The sequence below is a fragment of the Podarcis tiliguerta genome (assembly GCF_965153285.1).
Source record: "Podarcis tiliguerta genome assembly, chromosome: 16".
Taxonomy (NCBI): domain Eukaryota; kingdom Metazoa; phylum Chordata; class Lepidosauria; order Squamata; family Lacertidae; genus Podarcis; species Podarcis tiliguerta.
The window spans coordinates 14,901,510-14,925,275 of NC_139549.1; the positions used below are offsets into that span (position 1 = coordinate 14,901,510).

The 23,766-nt window shown below is 51.4% G+C and overlaps 1 protein-coding gene across 3 annotated transcripts in view; it reads right to left on the reverse strand.

Moving 5' to 3' along the window:
* Nucleotides 1-6,310: 6,310 nt before the first annotated feature.
* The window catches only part of AP5B1 (adaptor related protein complex 5 subunit beta 1), a 28,261-nt gene continuing 10,805 nt past the window's right edge, over nt 6,311-23,766 (reverse strand). The window contains exons 1-3 of one of the 3 annotated variants that reach the window (XM_083417043.1): nt 12,050-12,152; nt 10,249-10,411; nt 6,311-9,004 (exon numbers count right to left, since the gene is read on the reverse strand). In XM_083417043.1, the coding sequence (XP_083273169.1) occupies nt 6,422-9,004; nt 10,249-10,398 (2,733 nt within the window). In that variant the 5' untranslated portion in view covers nt 10,399-10,411; nt 12,050-12,152 and the 3' untranslated portion in view covers nt 6,311-6,421. Of the gene's footprint in view, nt 9,005-10,166; nt 10,412-12,049; nt 12,153-23,766 lie in introns of those variants that run through there. The other 2 variants (XM_083417042.1, XM_083417044.1) reach the window with 2 other exon arrangements.

Here is a 23,766-nt window from a genome sequence, read left to right on the forward strand (position 1 = left end):
ACTTGCCTTGCCCCGGGTGCTGACAACCCACACAACGCCACTGAGAAGGAGGGAAGAAGGAAAGAAACAGAGAGAGAGAGAGAGAGAGAGAGAGAGAGAGAGAGAGAGAAATCCTTCCACACTTGCAGCCAGACCTGGAATAGTGCAAAGCCAAGTAATCTGACTGAAAGGCCAGGAAAAATCCAGACTGGAAGGCAAAGTTTCTTACAAACTCTTGCAGTGGATCCAGACTTGAAAGCTGACCAGGCAGCAGTAGGAAGAAAACACAAGCAAATACTATTAAAAGCTTGCTGGGCCAGAAAGCTCCTGGAGCTGGAGAGGAGTTCACTGCCGCAGGCTGTTTGGGGTGGGGCAGCAGCTACTGCGGCTTCAGAGCATAGAAGACCCCCCAGCGCTGGTCCCCATCCGCACAGCGCTGCAGCTTCTCCCGCCATCCAGAGGCCAAGGACTCAAACTCGCTCTCTGAGAATTCCTAGGCAGAGAAGAAAGAGGAGAGTCACTCACACTCCCTGGTGGGGTGAAATTTATTGTTTTGTTCTTTTTCTAGGGAGGGGACAGATCTGTCAATTGAGGTTTCTTCCAGTTTCTCGTTTTTCCAAGCATAAGTTCAGTTGTTTCCATCTGCACATCAGTTTGGGGACTTATTTTTAAAGTCCTCGTGAAAATCCATCAGCATTTCAGTACAAATTTCTCCCAACATACACATTTTCTTAAGTATTTTTGCCTAATGCATGCATTTTTGCAAAGCGTCTTTCCCCATATATTTATATTTCCCCTCAAAATGCATTTTTTATGCTTCCTTTCACCAAGGTGTGCATTTTTATGCACACCTTACCTTCATTTTTGCATTTTTGTACATGTTGCTTGGTTAGAAACTGCTTTGCAAAATCCAGAAAAGTGCAAATTTCCAAGAATAGCTCTGTTTCAGTTCACATATTGTTCCAGTTAGTGCAAATTAGGTAGGTTCGTCTTTAAATTCAAACTGAATCATGTTGTCCCCCCCACCCCTATCACCGTATGGTTTGTTTTTATTTACACTGCTCAAAATGCTATGATTATGCACAATATAAATGCTGTAACTAAACAGAGAACAAGAAGGAATTGTAAATGTCCTCATTGTGCAGTAGAAATATTTATACTGCCCGCTCTCCGCTCCCTTGGAAGTTTTGCCTAATGTTTGTCTGAAATCTGCTTGCCTGGAGCTCCCACCTGCTGCTTGATTTTTTTTTCGGGGGGGGGGGAAGGATTATTACAATTAATTACACCTATTTGTTGCTCATAAAAGGTCTCGAAGCAACTTACAACTGTAAAAAAAAAAGAGACAAGTTCTAAAGCTTAAAACATCATATTCTAAAAGTGCTTCTCCTGCATTTTGATAAAAAGGACAAATCCTGCCTCACCTCAGCCAAAGATGAACACCATAGCATTATTTACTTTGAGTGGCCATAATGCCACATGATAAAAAGGACAGATTGTACCCCAGCCTAGGTCACTGGTTCTACTTTGGCCCTTTTCAACTGCTTGCCCAGTCCTCCGAAATGCCCTTGCTCTCTCCCAATATTTGTTTTCGTGGTGCTGTCATTGGTCAGGGCCAGCCCACCTATGAGACAGACTGAAGCAGCTGCCTCAGGCGGCGGAATCCCAAGGCGATTCTCTGCTCCTGCCACCAGAGAAGTGAGAAGCGGCAGAGGCAGCTTCCGGCGACATCTTACCACTGCTTCCGCTCGCTTTTCCCCTGTCACTGGAGAAGTGACTCTGGCTTCCAGGTTTTGGCAAGATCTCCCCGGAAGCTGGAAGCCAAAGCCGTGTGACCCTGGTAAGCGAGACTTTGGCAGAGGGGTGACGAAACAGGACAGGCTGCTCCTGCCTGTGGTCCAAGTCTGTCAGTTTTCAACAGGTGTGTGTGTGTGTGTGTGTGCAGCCACACAGGGAGAGAGACAAGCTCAGCTCTAGGCTGCTTCATCTCCAATCTGCCAACCCACCTGGACAAATTGCTGCCGACTTCTTTGCAGCTCTTGCAGCTCTTGAGTCAAGGCTGACAGCATCCGCTCTGTATAGTCCAACGCCTGGACCTGCCTGAATCCAGCCTCCTGCAGCACCTGGAAGGTGTTGGCAATGAGGATGAGAGGTGAGGGACCTTTCTGAATTCAGCTCTGCCAGAATCAATGGCTCCCACCCGTACCCCACCTGGCCTTTCGGGAGCCTGTTTATACGATCACATTCCCTACAGCAGTGGTTTTCAACCAGTGTGCTGTGGCATCCTAGGGCATGGTAAAGGTAAAGGGAACCCTGACCATTAGGTCCAGTCGTGGCCGACTCTGGGGTTGCAGCGCTCATCTCACTTTATTGGCTGAGGGAGCCGGCGTACAGCTTCCGGATCATGTGGCCAGAATGACTAAGCCACTTCTGGCAAACCAGAGCAGCACACGGAAACGCCATTTACCTTCCTGCCGGAGCGTTACCTATTTATCTACTTGCACTTTGATGTGTTTTTGAACTGCTAGGTTGGCAGGAGCAGGGACCGAGCAACGGGAGCTCACCCCATCGCGGGGATTTGAACCGCCGACCTTCTGATCGGCAAGCCCTAGGCTCTGTGGTTTAACTCACAACGCCACCTGCGTCCCACCCTAGGGCATAGCTATCAACCTTTTTTAAAGGGAAATTCCCTTATTCCGAATAGGATTCCTCACAAGGAAAGGGAAAAGTTGACAGCTATGCCCTAGGGTGCCTTGAATGGTGCTCAGGGGTGCCACGGGCAACACTGGCCCCTGTCCCTCCTTCTTTCCCTCCCTCCTCTGATGCCCTCTCACATCTCTCCCTCCCAAAGGCTTGCACAGCTGCTTGTTGCAGCAGCCCTGGCTACAAGCTCCCCAAGCGAATGGTGCCTCTGGCGCTGGCCAAGGGGTGCTGGTTGCCAGGAGCTGAGGTGGCCTCGGAGTAAGCAAGCAAGCAAGATGAGCGCTGCAACCCCAGTCGGTCACGACTGGACCTAATGGTCAGGGGTCAATTTACCTTTACCTTTAAGCTACTAAAGGTAATGGGGCCCTTTATATGTCCAGCTGTTCTTGGTCAACAACAAATTGTCGCTATTTTTTGTGTTGAATATATGCTATATGGTAATTTATAGGACCTAATAGGTATCTAAAGCCATTTGCACAATGAGCAAAGCATAATAATAATAATAATAATAATTTAGTTATATCCCGCCCTTCCCAGCCGAAGCCGGGCTCAGAGGGCCTGTTTTTGCCTCATTTGAGACTGTTTTGAGAGCTAGTGTGGTGTAGTGGTTAAGAGAGGTGAACTCGTAATCTGGTGAACCGGGTTTGCGTCTCCGCTCCTCCACATGCAGCTGCTGGGTGACCTTGGGCCAGTCACACTTCTCTGAAGTCTCTCAGCCTCACTCACCTCACAGAGTGTTTGTTGTGGAGGAGGAAGGGAAAGGAGATTGTTAGCCGCTTTGAGACTCCTTCGGGTAGTAATAAAGTGGGATATCAAATCCAAATTCTTCTTCTTCTTCATTGCGTTGGCAGCACATTTTCCAAGGCATCTGGGGTTCCCCCAGGGGTGAGCGCAAGGAAAGGGGCTCTAGGATGTGCAAAGTTGCTGGATTTGACATAGCAGTTTCCAGCTGCTTCCAAGAGGTGGAGAACTTCAGGCCCAGGGGCCAGATGTGGCCCTACAGAGCTCTCTGTGTGCTGGGATTCTCCCCAAGGGCCCTGCCCACCACAGGGATGTGGCCCTTGGAATGTGATTTTTGTGTTGCATGCTGTGCCCATGCCCATGATGTTTGATCTGATGGTGACTTTGGGCTGATCTAGTGCAAAAATCATGATTTGACGGTGAGTTTGGGCTGGCCCAATGCGAAAAGCGTGAGGATCCATGAAGATCCGTGGTTCAAAACCACGTTTTTGGGCCACAGTACAGCCAGGAAGCCGTGGATTCATGATTTTGTGGTGCAGGCTGTGCCGCTGGACATGATGTGTGATTTGACGGTGAGTTTTGGTTGGCCCAATGCAAAAAGCATGAGGGTCCGTGCTTCAAAACCATGTTTTTGTACCATGGTACAACCAGGAAGCCGTGGATCCGTGATTTTTGTGTTGTATGCTGTGCCCATGGCCATGGTGTTTGATCTGAAGGTGACTTTGCGCTGATCTGGTGCAAAAATCATGAGGATCCATGAGGATCCGTGTTTTTTAACCATGTTTTTGCGCCATTGCGGCACCACGAAACAGTGGATGCGTGATTTTTTTGGTTCTGCCTACAGACTAAGATGTGGTCTACAGTATCATGATGTTTTTATTTTGTTTCAATATAAAAATCATATGAATTCATGAGGATCCATGCCTCGGATCCATGTTTTTGTTGTGCTGCAGCGTGGCAAAGTGTTGGATCCACGCTTTTTATAGTCTAGTCTGTAATCGTGCCTTCCAGGTGTGATTTGACACTGCATTTGTTGGAGTTATTTTTTAAAAAGTGGAGGATCCATGAGGATCCGTGTAGACCCGCCTTTTACCCAGACCTGTTTTTATGAACAGTTCCCATGCGCATTTTTGTTTGTCAGGAGAATGGCAAAATAGCGAATTTGGGGCAAATGCAAAAGTCTGATGGGTGGTTGCGTTTTGGTTCCAGAACATGAGAACTTGATAAACCCAGCTTTAAATGCAAACTGAATTCCACCCCCCTCATCCCTACTTGGCGGCCATTGGCCATGCAGGCTGGGACTGATGGGAGTTGGAGTCCAATTTAGTTGGGAGCCCAGATTTAGTTGAAGGGAAAATCTGTTCCAGCTCAGATATAAATCGAAGCCAGAGAGCAACTTTTTGGTCAGTGTAGTGTGTGTTCAGGTAGGAGTGGCGAGCTGCAGGTTCAAATACTTGGAAGCACATGGGCAAATCTGTTTTCCTTTGGCATAGGGCTTCCCTCCCCAGAGGTTAGCTGTGTGCGTAAAATGAGTATGAGGGAAGAAAGAACCATATACAAATTCCTTGGAGGAATGCAGGCCCACTTGCGGCCTCACTGTCAAGACTCCCCCCCCCCCCCGGCCACCATTTACACCAGTGTCTGGCAACCTGGTGCCTTCCAGATGTTGTGGGACTACAACTCCCATCACCCCCAGCCAGCACCGGTTGGGCCTAATGGGCGTTGTAGTCTGATATCATCTGGAGGGCACCAGGTTATTTATACCACCTGAGAGCACCCTCCACAAAGACTGCCCCCTCTCAACCCAATCTGCAGAGGGTCCCTGAAGGGGCCACCAGCTTCTATTGAATCAGCTGTGGCTGTGGAGGTGCCTGTTCTTTTGAGTTCTGTGGGTCACAGACTCAAAATTTGAGTTGTCAAGTTGGAAGGGACCCCATTGTGAAGGTTGTAGCCTACATATCCAGCCACCGACAATACCCAGGGCACCTTCAGGAAAGTAGGGGCCTTATGTGCATTTAGATCTGTCCTGTAAATATGTAAATAATAATAATAATAATGGCTTTTAAGCAAAATTATCCTGGAATGGGGGAGATCAGACTTATGTCCATGTGGAAGAGAGAAGCACTAGAGGAGAAGTGAGGGGATGTATGCGAGAGCAGCCCTGCTGGATGAGGCCAACGGCCCAACTAGTCCAGCATCCTGTTCTCACAGTGGCCAACCAGATGCCCAAGAGAAGGACCTGAGAGCAACAGCACAGTTCCTCGCTTGCATCCCCCACTGCGCTTGCATATAGTGAGAAGGTATTTACGTCTCCTCTGTTCAGAACAGGGGGGGGGAAAGGTCCCATCCCGGCATCCAGTGAAATGTGGGCATGCTTAAGTAGACACATTCCCTGTCCAGAGAGGATGAGCCAGTGCAAAGAGGAACTGAGCAGGAAGAGGACACGGTCTCACCAGCACAGTCCATTATTTGAGGAGATATATACTGAGACTTTTTGCAGGAGGTAGTGCAGGCAGGCAGGAGCTGGGATGGCTATACTTGAAAGATTGATTGAAAGATTGATTGATACACACACATACACACAACATTCCTTTTTTTGATCATAGAACTGCAGAGTTGAAAGGGACCACGAGGGCCAACTGCAATGGAGGAATCTTTCTGCCCAATGTGCAGTCTGAACCCACAACCCTCAGATCGTCTCATGCTCTACCGACTGAGCTATCAGAAATGAAGATACATTACGTCCATAGCATTCCTCTGATCCACCAAGCTTGTAACTCTATCAAAAAAAGAAAAGAAATGAGATTTGTCTGGCATGACTTGTTTTTGAGAAACCCAGGCTGGCTGGGTCTTGGTCATCGCAACACCCTTTTCTATCGGACTTGCAAAATACATCCATACATATGCATTTATTTTGGGAATGCCAAAATGTTTCACAGATATACAAGCCCAGACCGCTTTACCTCGCGGGCTTCCTCCCCACCTCCTGGAATCCATTCTTTCAATTCACTTCCACGAGACTTTGCAAGTAGCTGTTCAGCGAGGGCAGCAGTCTCCAGTTGTCTGTGCGAATGCCCACGCAGGCCGCCTCTCCCACACTCTGCACCCGGAGGAGAATGTGGTACTGGGGAGGGAGGGCCATGCCAATTTCGTAGGAGCCCGACTGCTCGGCCAAAACGTACCGGGAAAAGTGATCGCATACCAGTGATGGCAGGGACTGAGGTGCCACAGGCCAGGTGGTGAGGCTTTCGGCGCCCGCTTCATTGCTGTCAGGGTGAAGGCGTTGCCAGAGGGCACCAAAGAGACGGCGGCGCTTTTCTAAATTCCAGGAAGGCACCGCCAGGGGCATGAAGAGATCGGGAAAGGCTACCTCCAACGGCTCTAGCTGGCTGGAGCGCGTAAGGCCTTCCTGGGTTGTGTAGAGAGCAAAAACATCCAGCTGCGTCGGGTAGGGGCAACGTGGCTGCAGCGTGAGCGTCAGCGTCCGGGGAGGGCGTGCTGCTGAGAGACAGGGCACACACAGTTCCGGGACAGGCTCGTAATGCCGGTCTGAGCACATGAAGCGAAGGACCACGCAGAGCAGGAGGTCGTAGGGGGGGCTTGAAGGACCCGTGTGGACCAGCTGGTATGTCAAGCTGAGCTGCGATGGGGCGCGGGGCTCCAGCAACCACTGGCAATAGCCCTCCACGTCTTGCTCAGGGCGAGGGGCCTGCTCAGGCCTGTTGCCACTCGCACCCACCCGCCGCAGCCTCAGTGGGGCTGGCTGCACCGGGTGCACGGTTAGAGAGGCCACGAAGCTCTGGCTGTCAGCCATGATGGAGGAGGAGAGCGTCCGGGCCTTGACGGCACCTCCCGGAGCCAGCACGGCCCCGAGCTTCTCGCCAGAGAGGTTGGCCAGCAAAGTGTAGTAGAACCGAGCCCGGTCTCGCACGTCCACGTCCAGGTGGCTGAGAGACACAGCCTGCAGGAGGTCGGCTAAGTGGGCCGGGCCGGGCAGCGGGCGCAGCTGCATCAAGTTGCGGCAGACACTCAGGAGGACCTGGCCTGAGCGCCAGCCCCCAAGGCGGCCCGAGGCTACCAGGCGCCTCAGAAACTGCATGGTGCTCCCTTGAGGGACGTCCTTTTCCTTTGCCAGCCGCGCCAAGACCTTGAGGTGCCAAGGAAGGTCCTCCTCTTGCAAGGGAACGCCCACAACGAGCCCTTGCAAGGCCTGGGCCAGCCCGCCGGCCCAGCCGCCCTCTTCTGGAAACTTCCACGCCTCATCCAAAAGATCTATCAGGTTCGGCGCCAGGGCGCAGTTCTGGCGGTACAGGCCCAAGAGGCACTGGGTGAGCTCTGCCATTGGCTGCTCTCGGGAGCCAAAGTAGCGGGCAAATAGGAAGGCTGCCCGGAAAAAAAGCCGGGTGGCTTCTGGTCCTCCTCCCCTGGTCACCAGCCCCCCGAGGGTCAACACGTGCTCCAGGAGGTATCCCACAGCGCGCTCGGCCGTTGGGCCTTCGCTCTCCACGCACACCAGGCACAGCAGGTTCAGCCGGGCCAAAACCGTGCCCTGGTCCTGGAAGAGTCCGGGGAACAGGCCGGACGTGGTGCGAGGGGTGAGCAAGACCGGCAGGCCCTCGTCCTCCGTGGCCGAGCCCAGCGGCCGGTTTTCAGGGAAGTGCAGGAGGCAGTCCAAGTGGAAGAGCTTCAGTGGGGCGGGCAAGGCCGGGTGCTGGGCCAGACCCACAAGGCGGCGCAGCAGGAAGGCCTCGTCCTCAGCCGTGAAGAGGCTGTCAGTGAAGAGGCCCTTAAGCTGCAAGACGGCATGCTGGAGCGTCACCCCCGCCGTGCCAAAGAGGCGCACCAGCTGCGCCTTGAAGATGGCAGGAGACTGGGTACGCACAACGCTGACGGCCTGGGCCAGCTGCCACAGGAGGTGGCTCTGGGCCACAGAGGACAAGAGGTAGGAGCTGTCAAGGAGGGAGGACACCACAGCTTTCAGGTCCTTGACGTCGCCCGGCGAGGGGAGCAGGGCCAGCTGCTCGAGGGTCGCCACAGAAAGGTCCCCCAGTTCCCTCGTGGCCTCCCACAGCAGTCCCTCTTTGCTCTCCAGCAGCTCCCCCAGAGTCCCTAGGCCTCCCCGTCTGGCCAAGCGCAAGATGGCGTTCCTCAAGGCCAGCCCGTAGAGCAGCGTGTAGCCCTGGTGGGCGGGCGACGTCTCCTGGTGTTGCAGGGAGCGCAGGACGGCCAGGCGCTGAGAGAGGAGCCCCGGGTAGCAGCTCTCAAGCTCCCGCAGGCACTCGCAAGCCGCAACTCGCACGGGGCGCTCCGCGGCTCCCCCACGGCAGTCGTTGAGGTCAGACACCAGTTGCAGCAGCAGAGAGAAGTATTCATGGGCAGCCTGGCAGCTCTCGGTGAAGGAGTCCGTGGCCACCAGTACTGTTGCCATGGCATAGAGGAGTTGGCACCGCAGATAGGCCTGCTGCTTGGACGAGGGGCCCAGCTGGCCAAAGAGGGAGAGGAGGGACGCAGCCACCTCTTGCCCGGTCTTGGCATCAGGGCACAACAGGGTGGGGTACTCCAAAAGGAGGGTCAACATGGAGATCTGTCCAGAAGAGGGAAAAGAAGAAGCTGTCAGGGAAAGCCAGGTGGGAAAAAACAAGTCTTTAGACTTAAGCTGACAGAATATGCATAGCTTGCAGACTTAACATATAAAATAAGAGAACAAGAAGGACATACTTTAGAGAAGATTGGAAAACGTTTATTGAATAAATGGGGGGAAATTGTGTACACTTGAAAACTTTGGCAGAGTTAAGATAAATTCAACAGTGTAAATAAGTTTTGATGGATTTAATAATGGAATGCTGAATGGTTTAGTTTTTGTAAAATATGCAGGGATTCATGATATGCAGAATGACCCGTAGAAAGAGAAGAAGGGAAGTCATTGATATTTTAAGGATGCTTAAATGAGCGTTCTAAATTGTAAAACAGAAAATTTAATTAAAAAGTATATAAAAAGAAAAAAAAGTCTTTAGAAGGCCCTTCAGGAGAGGGCACATCCGACACTGAGCAGGGCTGAAATCCCCACTCAGTGAACTTAGGCTAGTCACTGTTCTACCTCGGGGGGTCGTTGTGAGGATAAATGTGGAAGGAAGAGAACTATGTATGCCACCTTCAGCTCCATGGAAGAAAGGTGGGCCGTCAATGAGACAAACAAACAAATATTTATAGGTTTTTGACATGTTTTCTCTCCCCTCCCCCATCCTCCTTCTTTAGGTCTTTTGAGTTTTTTATTTGCCTCTTTGTTTTGTTTTTTACCTTGTGTTATAAGTATCTGTTGGTGTTCACATTGCATTTACATGGGGTACAAGTGCAGATTGGTTTGATTCACGGTTTTGTACACCAGTGGGCACATTCCGAATTTTGAGGAAGTCGATCACAAAATGGCAGCCGTGCGATGTGTGGCTAAGACAAAATGGCTGCCACGGGCAACACAGCACATCCCAAACGGCAACCTTGTCTAAAAGAGCAGGGAAAGAAACGGGAACACAAAATGGCATGTTGCTGCCCACCCCAATCTTGTGCGTTGTGGATTTTTGAGGGGATGTTTACTTGAAGACCTTTTGTGGATGCCATACTGGAGGGTTGGTGGACCTGCAAGCAAGACTCTTTGCTGACTTTTCCTCCTCTCCAGACTAGTGGGTTTAGTGGGCTCATTGACAGGGTGGTCTTCCCAAACGAGCGACAAGGCCAGCTTCACAACTCACCCTTTTGTGGGTGCTGGGGGCAAGTTAGAGGCATGTTCTCACCCCATTTACAAACAGCCTCCAAGCTGTGGGTCTCACGTACCTTAATCTGCTCCCCCAGCCTCTCCCCTCGGAGCTCCTGCAACAGCTCAGCCACAAAGGTGTCGCCGGTCCCATGGGAGAGGAAGGCTGTGGGGCACGAGCGGAAAGAAGCAACTGCGCTGGCCCAGCCTTCCCCGCTCCTTGACCCCATAGCCGACAGAAGACTAGGGGGAAAGAAAGAGGATGTTAGTCATGCTCATGGATGATGGGCCTTCACACATCCCACTTAGTAGCAACCCTAGTCTTAAGGATGTGGAGGGCTACCTCCTCCTCATCCTGCTTTGGTCACCCCAGAGGGCATCATTTAGGGCATTTCAGAGGCCCTAAATTGGTAGCAATTCATCAGTGTGGGATTCCACTTAAATAGGAACCGTCCTGCTAGGGGTTGGTAGGCCCATGTGGCTCAGTGGCAGAGCGCTTGCTTTGAATGTAGAATGTCCTGGGTTCAATTCCTGGTGTCTCTAGGTAAGGCTGCGAGACTCCCTGCCAGAAACCCTGGAGAGCCGCTGCCAGTCAGTGCAGACGTTGCTGAGGTGGATGGACCGTTGGCCTGCCTTGCTATAAGGCAGCTTCCTGTGGCAGCAGTCCTGATAAAGCAAATCTCTGCCCAGGAAGAACAAGTCTATGAGTGGAATTGCCAGCCTCAGGGGCAGTCAACCTCTAAAATGCCAGCTGCTTGGAGAAATAGCAGAGGACTTTTGTGCCCCATGCAGAATGAAAGGGAAGAGGGAGGAGGGGTTGCATTTTTATGTTGTGAAGCAACCTGAGAACTGCAGATTAAGGGCAGTATACAAATTTAATTATTATTATCATTATTAATAATAATACAAACCCCCTCCCCCTCTTCTTCTTCCTAATTGTTTAAGCCAATTCATGAACCAAGAACGTATGCATTGACCACTAATAGTGAAACATAAGTTGTAGATATTTTTCCACATTTGTTATGCTATTTTTGTGATACAGTATACAAATGACATGAGAAAATTTGGTATACTTATTTGTATAACATTATTCTTGTTTATAACCCCCCCCCCAAAAAAAACCCTATAAAAGAAAGAAAGAAAGAAGCTTGGTTATTGCAATGGCTGCCCCATAGTGTTCTGGACCATAGGCAGACAGGGAGTGAGAGTAGTTCAGTCAGTAGAGCGTGAGACCGTGAATCTCAGGGCCGTAGGTTCAAGTCCCATGTTGGACAAAAGATTCCTGCATTTCAGGGGGCTGAACTAGATGACCCACGTGGTCCCTTCCAACTCTACAATTCTATGAAATGTAATAATAATATGTCAGGCGAACCTGTGGCCTCTTGACGTTGCTGGACTACAACTCCCATCATGCATTTCTACCCCACCTCCAAGCAGCTCCAGCTGGTTGTGCACGGTTCCCTTCTTCCCCATTTTAGCCTCACAACAACTATGTGTGATAGACCAGGCCGAGGAAGCAGGACTGGCCCAAGATCCTCCAGGGATCTAGGGGGCCACATACTCCCCCGCTTCAGGAAATGGGGCCCGCATTGTGTGGGGCTGGGAGAAAACCCCTTTGCACAGGGGAGGAGAGAAAGTGACTTCCATAGGGTGCTGTAGGAAGGATGGTGCGCCGCCCCACCCCACGGAAAGGGGGTGTCCAGGTCTGGATCCACAGAAAGTTTGTGCGCCTGAAGGGAGACCTACAAACAACATGGACTCGTGGCGGTGCAGGGCGGTGGGGCTTCTGTGGGGCCAGGGAAAGTGTGGGACAACGCACCCCACCCCCACGAACCGTTTGCACGCAAATGCAACAGCTTCCCAGTCGCGACCCACACGTACCTGCGGGGCTCGCTCGCTCCTCTACCTCCGCTTTTCCAATTGCAGCCGCTCAGCTGATCTCCGGTCCCGGGCAAAGCGGCGCTTCCGACTTCCCTTCCCGACGATCCCGCCGGCCGCCGCTAGAGGGAAGCGGAGCAGCGGCGGAGCAGAGCAGGAGAGGAGCAATTGGAAGAAGCGGCGGTGGGTTCATTATTTTAAAAGGCTCCTCCGAAAGCCATTGCTGCCTGTCCTGGGAGGTCTCTCCTCTAATCCCGCCCCTATGAAGCCCGCCGAGGACGAGTGCTGGCGAAAGACACTCTGCACATGCTCTGAGACCAATTCCAAAATTATTATTATTATTAGTTATTTAATTATGTTTGAAGCAGGACCAGGAAAGAACACGCACAGAAGGGCGGTAGCTCAAAAGCACAGCCCCTTCCTTGCACACAGAAGGTCCCTGGTTCAATCCTCAGCATCTCCAGGTAGGACTAGGAAAACTCCAGAGAGCTGCTGCCAGCCAGTGTCTACAGCATAGAGCTAGATGGACCAGCTGTTCCCTATGTCCCTGGGAGAGCATCTTCCATCACTCCCGGAGCCACCAAAGAAAAGGACCTGCAAGGTAAGTCACAGCTGCAGCCCACAAGAGGCTAGAACTTGGCTCAGGACCTCAACAGGTGAGCTTAAAACCCGAGGCTGTACTGGAGAAAGCTGTCCCTCAGACATTCATTGTGGCCAGCGGTCAGGGAGGGTGGGAATTGTAAATCATTTGGAGGGCCACAGGTCCCCTTATCCCTAGTGCAAGCCTTTAAAAGGGGGAAAGGGAACCCTTAGCCGCCTGAGGGTCACATTCTGTCATAGGAAAGCTCCCAGGGGCCACATACTTGGGAGGTGCAGTGCCAGAGGCAAATGTTGGCCGAGTAACAGACTACAGCAGACTACATCTCAGTCATGCAAATGCTATAGCTTCCCACGCTGAGACCTAGCAGGGCTTCATTCGGTCCCCAGGTTCTCTAAAAAGGTAAAGGTACCCCTGCCCGTACGGGCCAGTCTTGACAGACTCTAGGGTTGTGCGCCCATCTCGCTCAAAGAGGCCGGGGGCCAGCGCTGTCCGAAGACACTTCCGGGTCACGTGGCCAGCGTGACATCGCTGCTCTGGCGAGCCAGAGCCGCACACGGAAACACCGTTTACCTTCCCGCTAGTAAGCGGTCCCTATTTATCTACTTGCTCCCGAGAGTGCTTTCGAACTGCTAGGTTGGCAGGCGCTGGGACCGAACAGCGGGAGCGCACCCCGCCGCGGGGATTCGAACCGCCGACCTTTCGATCGGCAAGCCCTAGGCGCTGAGGCTTTAACCCACAGCGCCACCCGCGTCCCTCCCAGGTTCTCTATCCTTGCTTTAAAAACACAGCTATCTTGAGCTGGGCCCAGGAAAAACACGGTCCTTTTCTTTTCCTAGGCCAGAGCACAGGTCTCTCCTGCAATCCGGAACTGCACAATCGAGAAAAAATAAAGAAAGGGGAGGAGGCCTTTGTTCAGCTTCTCAGCTGTCAGGGAAGGGAACGGTGCCAACAGCTCCAGGGAGCATCTCTCGGGCGCACGGTGCCCAAGCAGCCTGTTGGAAGAAAACAGTTTTTGATGGAAACTGTTGGCTCACCTTTTGGGAGGGGGCAAAGTGAGCGGTTACATGAACTGTTACTCAGGCCTTACTCAACGAAACTCCTGCAAGCCTGCTCTTGCCTTCAGCCTCCCTTCGCACCCAGGGCCGGGCGTAGCTGCCACGGCAGCGCCTCCGTTAGTTGCTCTGGAGATCTTATCTGGAGAAGGAGCCTGTCTCCCCAGGTTAGCTCCCCGGTCCAAAACTGGGGAGGGGAGGGGTTGCCCTTCTCGTATCTGAAACTAGCCTCCAGTTTAGAAAGTTTCTGTTTCTAAAAACCATGGCAAGTTTCTCACAGGAGAAAGGGGTTCGTAGGGTGTTTGCACTTCCTAAACTTAAGCAGGCATTGGACAAGGCTGGGGGGAACAAGCGTCTAAGCTTGTTCTCTCCTCCCCCCCCCACGCCCCCCACACCAAAGTTATTGCTTGAGTGGGGCTCATCCTCTCCCCACACAGTACACCCTTTGACCTCGCCCTCTTGCCACCAGGGGTTTTCTGAACTACAGTGGTACCTCGGGTTAAGTACTTAATTTGTTCCGGAGGTCCGTTCTTAACCTGAAACTGTTCTTAACCTGAAGCACCACTTTAACTAATGGGGCCTCCTGCTGCCGAGGTACTATTTCTAGGTTAGTGGAGTCTGTAACCTAAAGCGTATGAAACCTGAAGCGTATGTAACCTGAGGTACCATTGTAAGGGCACAAAAAGGACTGCTTTTGACCAGACGCAGAGTGCTGAACATTTGGGAAAGGGCACCCCCAACCAAGGAATTGTGCAGATTCTAGTTGACTTAATCAGCCACCCCTTGTCTGTGACGTGGATTAGCTAACGAATTGCAGATACCCCAATAGTAAGTGGCACTCTGTAGCTGCTTAGAGGCTCACAGCAACCAAATCTGTGGCTCAAAATTAAGCCTGTGTGTGAGATTGGAGGGGACAGTGGTTTCTACAAAGCAGTGCTCAACTGCAAGTCCCCAGCCAGTTTAGCCAATGGTCAGGGACGATGGAAGGTGTCATTCAACAGCTGGGGACCCAAGGTTGAAGTATGTTGGTTTAAAGGTGTTTTTTTTACCTCGCACCAAGTATTTGAAGCACAAAGCTTCCTCCTAGGAATCCTGGGAACTGCAGTTTGTTAAGGGTGGTGGAAATTGTAGTTTTGAGGGGTGAACTACAGTTCCCAGGGAAGCTATGTGGCTTTTAATGTATGATGTGGCTGCGATGTTAAGCCAGCCCTGCTGTGTTTGGAGGAGTCCCCCATATTCCGTCTGGTGAGGTGTTTGTGGGAGGAAGCTCTGGGCTCCTGCCTCCAAATTCTGTTCTGACAGCATCCACTGTGCAAAAATTAAAAAATGAGAGAGCTGTTGCCTTTACGAAATGGGAAAGGTTGCCTGAGGTTGACGGCTGAGGATCAGAACTCCCTGGGTGTCCGCTCCACCTGCCCCCACTCGGCTTCCACATTCCTGTTTCAGCTAATACGCCTTCCAGCTTGCACCGGGACCTGTTCCCCAAGCGGTACCCGCCCATCCTGCCTCCAGGATTCAGCCCCAGGCAAGGGCAAGATCAACACCTCCAACAGCAGGCGACAGTTCTGAAGCATCAAAACAAATGCAGTCTCGGGATCAGCTAGGAAGGGCCATGGGTAGAGCTTGCAGAGCATGTACTCCACTCCCGGAAGGTCCCAGGTTCAGTTCCCTGTACCGTCCTTACTTGAAAACTCAGAGAGCACCTCCCTGCCAGTGCAGACTTTAAAAGCTGAGATTAATTTGCCAAAGGTGCGCACAGAAAAGGTGAATTGAATCTGAACAACCTGTTTGCGATAGTAGGTTTCCATCTGAAAGCACTAGGTAAAGGTAAAGGACCCCTGGATGGTTACCGTATTTTTCGCCCTATAGGACACACTTTTCCCCCTCCAAAAATGAAGGGGAAATGTGTGTGCGTCCTATGGGGCGAATGCAGGCTTCAGGAAGCTATCCGCAAGTCTTGCAAGCCCATCAGGAGGTCCCGCGGGCTCGCAAGGCTTGCGGGCAGCAGCCTGCAGCCCAAAAGCTCGGGGGACAGCGGGGAGGCGCAGCGCCGCCACCCCGCTATTCCTCGACCTGGTCTGGAGGCTGGCGGGGGTTGGAGAGAAGCAAGCTTGCTTCTCCCCCCCGCCAGCCCCACAAGCTTGGGGGATAGCGGGGAGGCGGAGCGCCGCCACCCCGCTATTCCCCGACCTGATCTGGAAGCTGGCGGGGGGTGGGGGTGGAGAAGCAAGCTTGCTTCTCCCCCCCAGCCCCACAAACTCGGGGGACAGCGGGGCAAGCCGCTGCCCCACGGAGGCTAGAGAGGCTGTCCCTGAAGGCAGACAAGGGAGACGGAGCGCTCCGTCTCCCTCTTCTAGCTTGGGGATGGCTGCGCAAACCTGGGGGGGGGGGAATAAATTTTTTCCCTTGATTCCCCCCCCCCAAAAAAAACCTAGGTGCGTCCTATGGGCAGGTGCATCCTATAGGGCGAAAAATACGGTAAGTCCAGTCAAAGGCGACTATGGGGTTGCGGCGCTCATCTTGCTTTCAGGCCGAGGGAGCCAGCGTTTGTCCACAGACAGCTTTCCGGGTCATGTGGCCAGCATGACTAAACTGCTTCTGGAGCAATGGAACACCATGACGGAAACCAGAGCGTACGGAAACGCCGTTTACCTTCCCATCACAGCGGTCCCTATTTATCTACCTGCGCTGCTGTGCTTTCCAACTGCTAGGTTGGCAGGAGCTGAGACAGAGCAATGGGAGCTCACCCCATTGTGGGGATTCGAACCACCGACCTTCTGATTGGCAAGCCCAAGAGGCTCAGTGGTTTAGGCCACAGCACCACCCATTACCATACTGAAAGCACTATCCCAGTCTTGTCTGCTGTGACGGACTCTACAATGTGGTGTCCATCATCCCTGACCATCGGGCTATGCTGACTAGGGCTGGTGGGATTTGCAGTCCAACAACAGCTGGACCCAATCGGCAGGCAGCTGGACACTTCCAGGCAGACACCCGAGAAGGGACTGCCAGGGACTGAAGCAATTTGCACGCGTAAATTGTATCCTCTACCCAGTGATTTAGCAGGAGGTTGCACCAGCTGCTAACTATCGGAGTCGGAATGCCACACTTGGCAGGCGGCACTCGCGAAATGCCTGACCTACTTACCAGCTCCAGGTAGTTGGGCAAGAGGCCTTCTAAGTCCCTTCTCCCCCTAGGCAGGTGAAGAAGAAAGAAAAGAATGTACGTGGGTTTTGGCTCCATACTATAACTGTAAACAGCCAGTCTCAAAACACCTGAGGTAAAGAGAAGGTGTTTAAAACTTAGTCCCGCATCCCGTTCTGACAGCGGCCAAACCGATGCCTCTGGGAATCCCGCAAGCAGGAGCTGAGGGCAACAGCAAGCTTATAATTAACAGCAACTGATATTTGAAGGCACATTTCCTCTGACAGTGTAGGAAGAACATAGCCGTTGTGGCTAGTACCCATTCTCCATGAATTTGTTGCTGCAGCGAGACTCCTTACGGGGTCTTCGCTGCAAGATCACATTCACCCAGTGCTATACCAGCTGCACTGGCTCCCGGTGGAGTACAGGATCAGGTTTAAGGTGCTGGTTTTAACCTTCAAAGCCCTATACGGCCTAGGACCCTCATACCTACGGGACCGCCTCTCCTGGTATGCCCCACAAAGGAACTTACGGTCTTCAAATAAAAACATCTTGAAGGTCCCAGGCCACAGAGAGGTTAGGCTGGCCTCAACTAGAGCCAGGGCTTTTTCAGCTGCGGCTCCAACCTGGTGGAACGCTCTGTCACAAGAGACAAGGGCCCTGCAGGACTTGACATCTTTCCGCAGGGCCTGCAAGACAGAGCTGTTCCACCAGGCCTTTGGTCAGGGTGCAGCCTGACTCCCTCCTTTGGCAATCTTTACAAAACTTTAGTTTATCGTTGCCATCGATTTTGAATTTGATTGTAATTAATTTTTTATAATGTTTTTATAATGTTGCACTATTTTAGTGTTGTTAGCCGCCCTGAGCCCGGCTTCGGCTAGGGAGGGCGGGATATAAATAAAATTTATTATTATTATTATTATTATTATTATTGGAGGATGCTGGTTATCAAGCCCTCCAAAAAGTTCTCCAATGAAAAGAGGGTCATCCTGTTCCATCATCAGCTTTGTTCTTGTTATTTATACCCTGTTCATCTGACTGGGTTGTCCAAGCCACTCTGGGTGGCTTCCCACACATATAAAACATGAAACATTTTTTAAAAAAAACTTTCCTATGTGGGGCAGCCTTCAGATGTCTTCTAAAGGTTGTTAAAATTACAGTGGTACCTCTGGTTACATATGCTTCAGGTTACAGACTCCGCTAACCCAGAAATATTACCTCGGGTTAAGAACTTTACCTCAGGATGAGAACAGAAATTGTGCAGTGGCGGTGCAGCAGCAGCAGGAGGCCCCATTAGCTAAAGTGGTGCTTCAGGTTAAGAACAGTTTCAGGTTAAGAACGGACCTCCGGAACGAATTAAGTACTTAACCTGAGGTACCACTGTAGTTATCTCCTGGGCTTGGTGGTCACATAACTCCATGCCCTCCAATGTTTCTCCAATGAAAATAGGGACATCTTTAAGGAAAAGCGGGACATTCCGGGATCAAATCATAAACTGGGATGGCTTCTGAAAATCAAGGACTGTCCCTGGGAATTAGGGACACTTGGAGGGTCTGTATCTTGTGGGTACAAATCCCCCAGTTTCGGGATGTGCTGGGTGGATTCCTTTTGTCTGTCCTTCATTGGCTCGTCCGAAGTTCTGGCGACATGAGGGCAGGAGCAAACCTTCCTCCTATCCATTTACTCCGCAGGGTGCCTATTTTTAGACACCTCTGTGGTTTCCAAGGCAAGAGAGATCATGATTGCCAGGCAGCACCTCCCTTTTTATATATTTATAGAACTTAGGCCTGGCGATTGCACCCAGGTTCTGGAGGGGAGATCATACCCCAGTTTCGGATGGGGATTACGGCAGCAGGGATCAACACGGTGCATGCGTAGACGTGCTCAACAACACCTGACAAACGCTTGGCTCTGCCCACTGTAGATGCTGGCTAGGGGTGACAGAAAAGCAGCCAGCACATGCTCAGAGATGCCCTCTTCACAACAAACAGCAGAGAGCCTTACATGCCACACTTTGTCGTATTTTAAAGGATTTCATGGGACATGGGTGGCGCTGTGGGTTAAACCACAGAGCCTAGGACTTGCCGATCAGAAGGTCAGCGGTTCGAATCCCCGCGACAGGGTGAGCGCCCGTTGCTCGGTCCCTGCTCCTGCCAACCTAGCAGTTCAAAAGCACGTCAAAGTGCAAGTAGATAAATAGGTACCGCTCCGGCGAGAAGGTAAACGGCGTTTCCATGTGCTGCTCTGGTTCACCAGAAGCAGCTTAAGTCATGCTGGCCACATGACCCGGAAGCTGTACGCCGGCTCCCTCGGCCAATAAAGCGAGATGAGCGACGCAACCCCAGAGTCGGTCACCACTGGACCTAATGGTCAGGGGTCCCTTTACCTAAGGGATTTCATACCTGCGCTGTAAGGGCCCATGAATCACCCCTGGCTCCCGGATACCACTTCATGACAATCATGACTTTCTCTCTTAAGTTTCTAGTCCTTAAGATGCATATGGCTAAGAGAGGATTTTAGGACTGTCACTTAGGGTGCCTTCCATAGCATCCTGTTCCTCAGCACATCTGGCAAGGGCCAATTACATTTATTTGTGCAAAAACAATGCAAAATCCAGCAGATTTGCCTCACTAGTTATTTTAATAACAAGTCTGAGAATCTTTTTTTTTTTTGTTCTCTCTCTTATTCCCTCCCCATATTTCGATTTTATTGTCTAAATTATGCAAAGAAAGAAAGAAAGAAAGAAAGCCTGACAATCGTGACATTCTTGACTCCTTCCCTCTGACCCCGTTTTGCAAACGGCAATCCTCCTCCTGCCTCAGTTTCCCTTCTGCGGGATGAAGTTAATGATACTCCTCCTGGCCCCAAGGAGGGGGTGGGTGGTTTCACTAGTGAATGCGGGTGAGGCAATGCCTGCACGGTGGAGATGAAAGCAGCAGCAGAGCCAACATTTTAAAAAGCACGGCGGGCTGTTATTAAATTAATATTAACTGGGACGTGATAACTGTGGGACACGTGCTCTTTGTGGCCTCTGCAGCTTAAGCCCCGCAGCCCTTTGAGCGCTGGGCTAGAAGGCAGTTCAAAGAAAGCACTCCCAGTTAGCTAATGGGCAGGTTGGCAAACACACACCCCATTCAGAAGTTGCGCTGGCTAGGCTGGGGCACCCAAAGCTTGCCTCCCTCTGGAGATCAGACTTGTGGGCAAGGCAGCGTCCCAGAAATCCTAGCTCCAACTCTCTCCCCCTGTCCCCACCAGCCCCACTGCCTTCAAACGGGGCCCTCTCTGAATACCTCAGATGACCATGAGATCTGGGGTTGTGTAGCGTTGCCACATTTGGTCGGGCAAAATACAGAGCAGGGGAGGGTGGGAATTGGGGGGCACACATATGAAACCGGATCCTCAAACCCACCCCTTTGTGGAGGGGGATTAACTGCCTACCCCACTCTTCAAAATAAGCTGCTGATTTTGAAGGCAGCTCCCCTAAGTTGGGATGTTTAGAAGTCCCATTCTCTCTCTCTCTCTCTCTCTCTCTCTCTCTCTCTCTCTCTCACACACACACACACACACACAAACACACAAACCTGCTTCAACTTTAGCAGACTAAAGAGCTTACTCTGTCATCAGTGGCCATTTTAGATGGTAAGCGGATTCTGGAAAACACCATCAATACTGATGGCATGTATGAAAAGCCCTATTGAATCAGGCACATCTAGTCTGGCATCCTGTTCTCAGTGGCCAACCAGGTGCCCGTGGTGGGAAGCCGTGAAGCAGGGCCTGAGCACAGCCGCAACGCTCTTCAGCCAGTGTGGTGTAGTGGTTAAGAGTGGTAGTCTCGTAATCTGGGGAACCGGGTTCAAGTCTCCACTCCTTCACATGCAGCTGCTGGGTGACCTTGGGCCAGTCTCACTTCCTTGAAGTCTCTCAGCCCCACTCACCTCACAGGGTGTTTGTTGTGGGGGAGGATGAGAAAGGAGAATGTTAGCCGCTTTGAGACTCCTTAAAGGGAGTGAAAGGCGGGATATCAAATCCAAACTCCTCCTCCTCTTCTTCTTCTTCTTCTTCTTCTTCACTTGCGATTGCCCACAACTCACTGTTTAGAGCAGGGGTCCACAAACTAAGGCCCGCGGGGTGGATAAGGCCCGCGGGACTCATTTATCCGGCCCGTGGCGACAACCTGTCACCTGCTGCCACTGCCCGCTGTTACCAAGCGCTGCACTGTGCGGCTGTCCACTTCCGGGTCGGAGGAGCACCGGAAATAGATAGCGCACATGTGCAAGCGTTATTTGCGCATGCGCAAGCTTTTTTTCCAGTGCACATCCGGGTCGGAGGAGGCCCATGCACATGCGCACAAGCTATTTCTGGAGCTCCTCCGACCCGGAATTGCGCCGGAAATAGCGTGTGCGCACGCGTAGGGGCACATGCTCCCCCGCCCTCCGGCCTGCCGCACAATCGGCGCTGGAGACACCAGCCTGAGGCACGGTAAGTTTACTGACCCCTGATTTAGAGGCATACGGTGGAGGCGGAACAAAGCCATCATTGCTAGTAGCCATTGACAGCCTCCTCCTCCTCCTCCATGAATTTGTCCAATCCTCTTTTAAAGCCATCCAAGTTGGTGGCCATCACTGTCCCCTGTGGCAGGGAGTTCCATAGCTTAACATTGTGCTGTCTGAAAGCCTTTCTCTTGTCTGTCCTGAATCTTCATTGGATGTCCATAGGTTCTAGTGTTATAAGAGAGAAAAGCTTTCACTATCTGCTTTCTCCCTGCAAAATTTTTTTTACACGTCTCCTCTTTCTATCATGTCTCTTGTTACTCACATTTCCTCTAAACCTACAATATCCAGGTGAGGCGACCAGAACTGCTCACAGTGTTACCAAAAGCAGTAACACCATATAGATTTGTAGAACAGCAATATGATGTTGGCAGTTTTATTTTCAGTTCTTTTCCTAATGATTCCCTAGCACAGAATTTGCCTTTTTTCACAGCTTGCCTGTCCTCTGAAATAAAAAGCCCTGAATATTGCAACTTTTAAAATCGTAACATATACAGTGGTACCTCGGGTTACAGGCGCTTCAGGTTACAGATGCCTACGGTTACAGACTCCGCCAACCCAGAAATAGTACCTCAGGTTAAGAACTTTGTTTCAGGATGAGAACAGAAATCACGTGGCGGCAGCGCGGCGGCAGCAGGAGGCCCCATTAGCTAAAGTGGTGCTTCAGCTTAAGAACAGTTTCAGGTTAAGAACGGACCTCCAGAACGAATTAAGTTCTTAACCCGAGGTACCACTGTACTAGAGGGTTACCCTGGTTATGTTTACAATATGTTGAAAACCAATGAAACTTCCATGAAATGAAATAATAAATCCCATTCTTAGAGATTACAAATCTGAAACCCTGCCCATGCCACCCCCTCAAAGGCATTCTTTCCCTCTCTCCTCTAACCATTAGTCACTACTTCCTCTCCACAACAACAACAAAACTTGGAACAAAACTCTGGACTCAGGAGCCTTGCTTCAAAAGGAGAAGGCATACCCTCCTTCCCTCATGTTCTCTCAGCATTTAAGTGGATTCTCCCACAAGGCGGACAAGGAAAGGAATACTAGCTTTTGTTTTATCCGCTCCCTGCAAGGGAAGCATTAGCCACCCAGGAATCTCTCCGCCTTCCAGGATGCCCACTATGTAACACTTTGCCTGATCGTCATTCCTGTTAGTTTCTCCTTCCCTCCCTCCTCCCGGTATTCGGAGGAACCTGTTACACTGGCGCCACAGCCGGTCCCTTTGGGCGTGATCAGCGTCTTTCGGAAGCCTCGCATCCTGCTGACAGGCTATGTTATTGGGGGGTGGCGGTGGTGCGGGGGCAGATGGGCAAACTGGAAATCTGAGCGTCCCTTTAGGCTGCAAGGCCAGTTTCCACAACCGGATCTAAGAGATGTGGCTCCCCAGGAATTTTATAGCTGCTCCTTCCTCAGTACCTCCCTACTTCTGTGAGCGTACTAACCTGTGCCAAGACAGTGTGCCTCCGTATAACAACAGTGCCAAATTTAGGATGGTGTGGGTCATTCCCTGCAACAGGGTGCCAAGCTGAGAGGGCACAAAATAATAATAATCATCATCATCCCAGTCATACCTCATCTTACGTTTGCTTCATGTTACGTTCTTTCAGGTTACGTCCTGCGGCAACCCAGAAGTACTGGAAAGGGTTGCTTCCGGGTTTCGCCGCTCGCGCATGCGCAGAAGTGCTAAAACGCGCTTTGTGCATGCGCACAAGTGCCAAATCGCGCCGCACACCTGCGCAGATACGGTGCTTCAGGTAGCGCTCTTTTCATGTTGCGAACGGGCCTCTGGAACGAATCCCATTCGCAACCAGAGGTACCACTGTATTTACGTACCTTCCAACATTTCTCCAGTGAAAATAGGAGCATCCTAATGTGGGACATTCTGGGATCAGATCAGAAAACGGGACGGCTTCTGTAAATCTGGGACTGTCTGTGGAAAATAGGGACACCTGGAGGGTCTGTTTTTATATGTGTACCTTCTCAAAGGTAGGCCCTGGTGTGCTTCAGAGCATGCGCAGAACGGAATGTGAGTGGGAAGAGGGCATGAAAATAAAAATTTCGGGGGGGGGGGGTTGCGCACCAAATTTTGTCCTGGCTCAGGGCGCCATATTACCAAAGTCCGCCTTAATACCAGTTTCTGGGAATCGCAGATGGAGAGTCTTGCTGTGTTCAGCATGGCACCCAGGGACCCACCTGGTATCTGGATAGACACACCTCAACCTTTAAAAATCCATGCCCCCTTTTAGCTAATGCAGCAATCGCATGCCCACCCCCCTCCAGCTCCAAACCTGGCTCTCCTACTTATTTTATCTGAATTTTCAAAAGGATGGCAATATAATGACTTCTAATTATAAATTATATTTTCAAGCT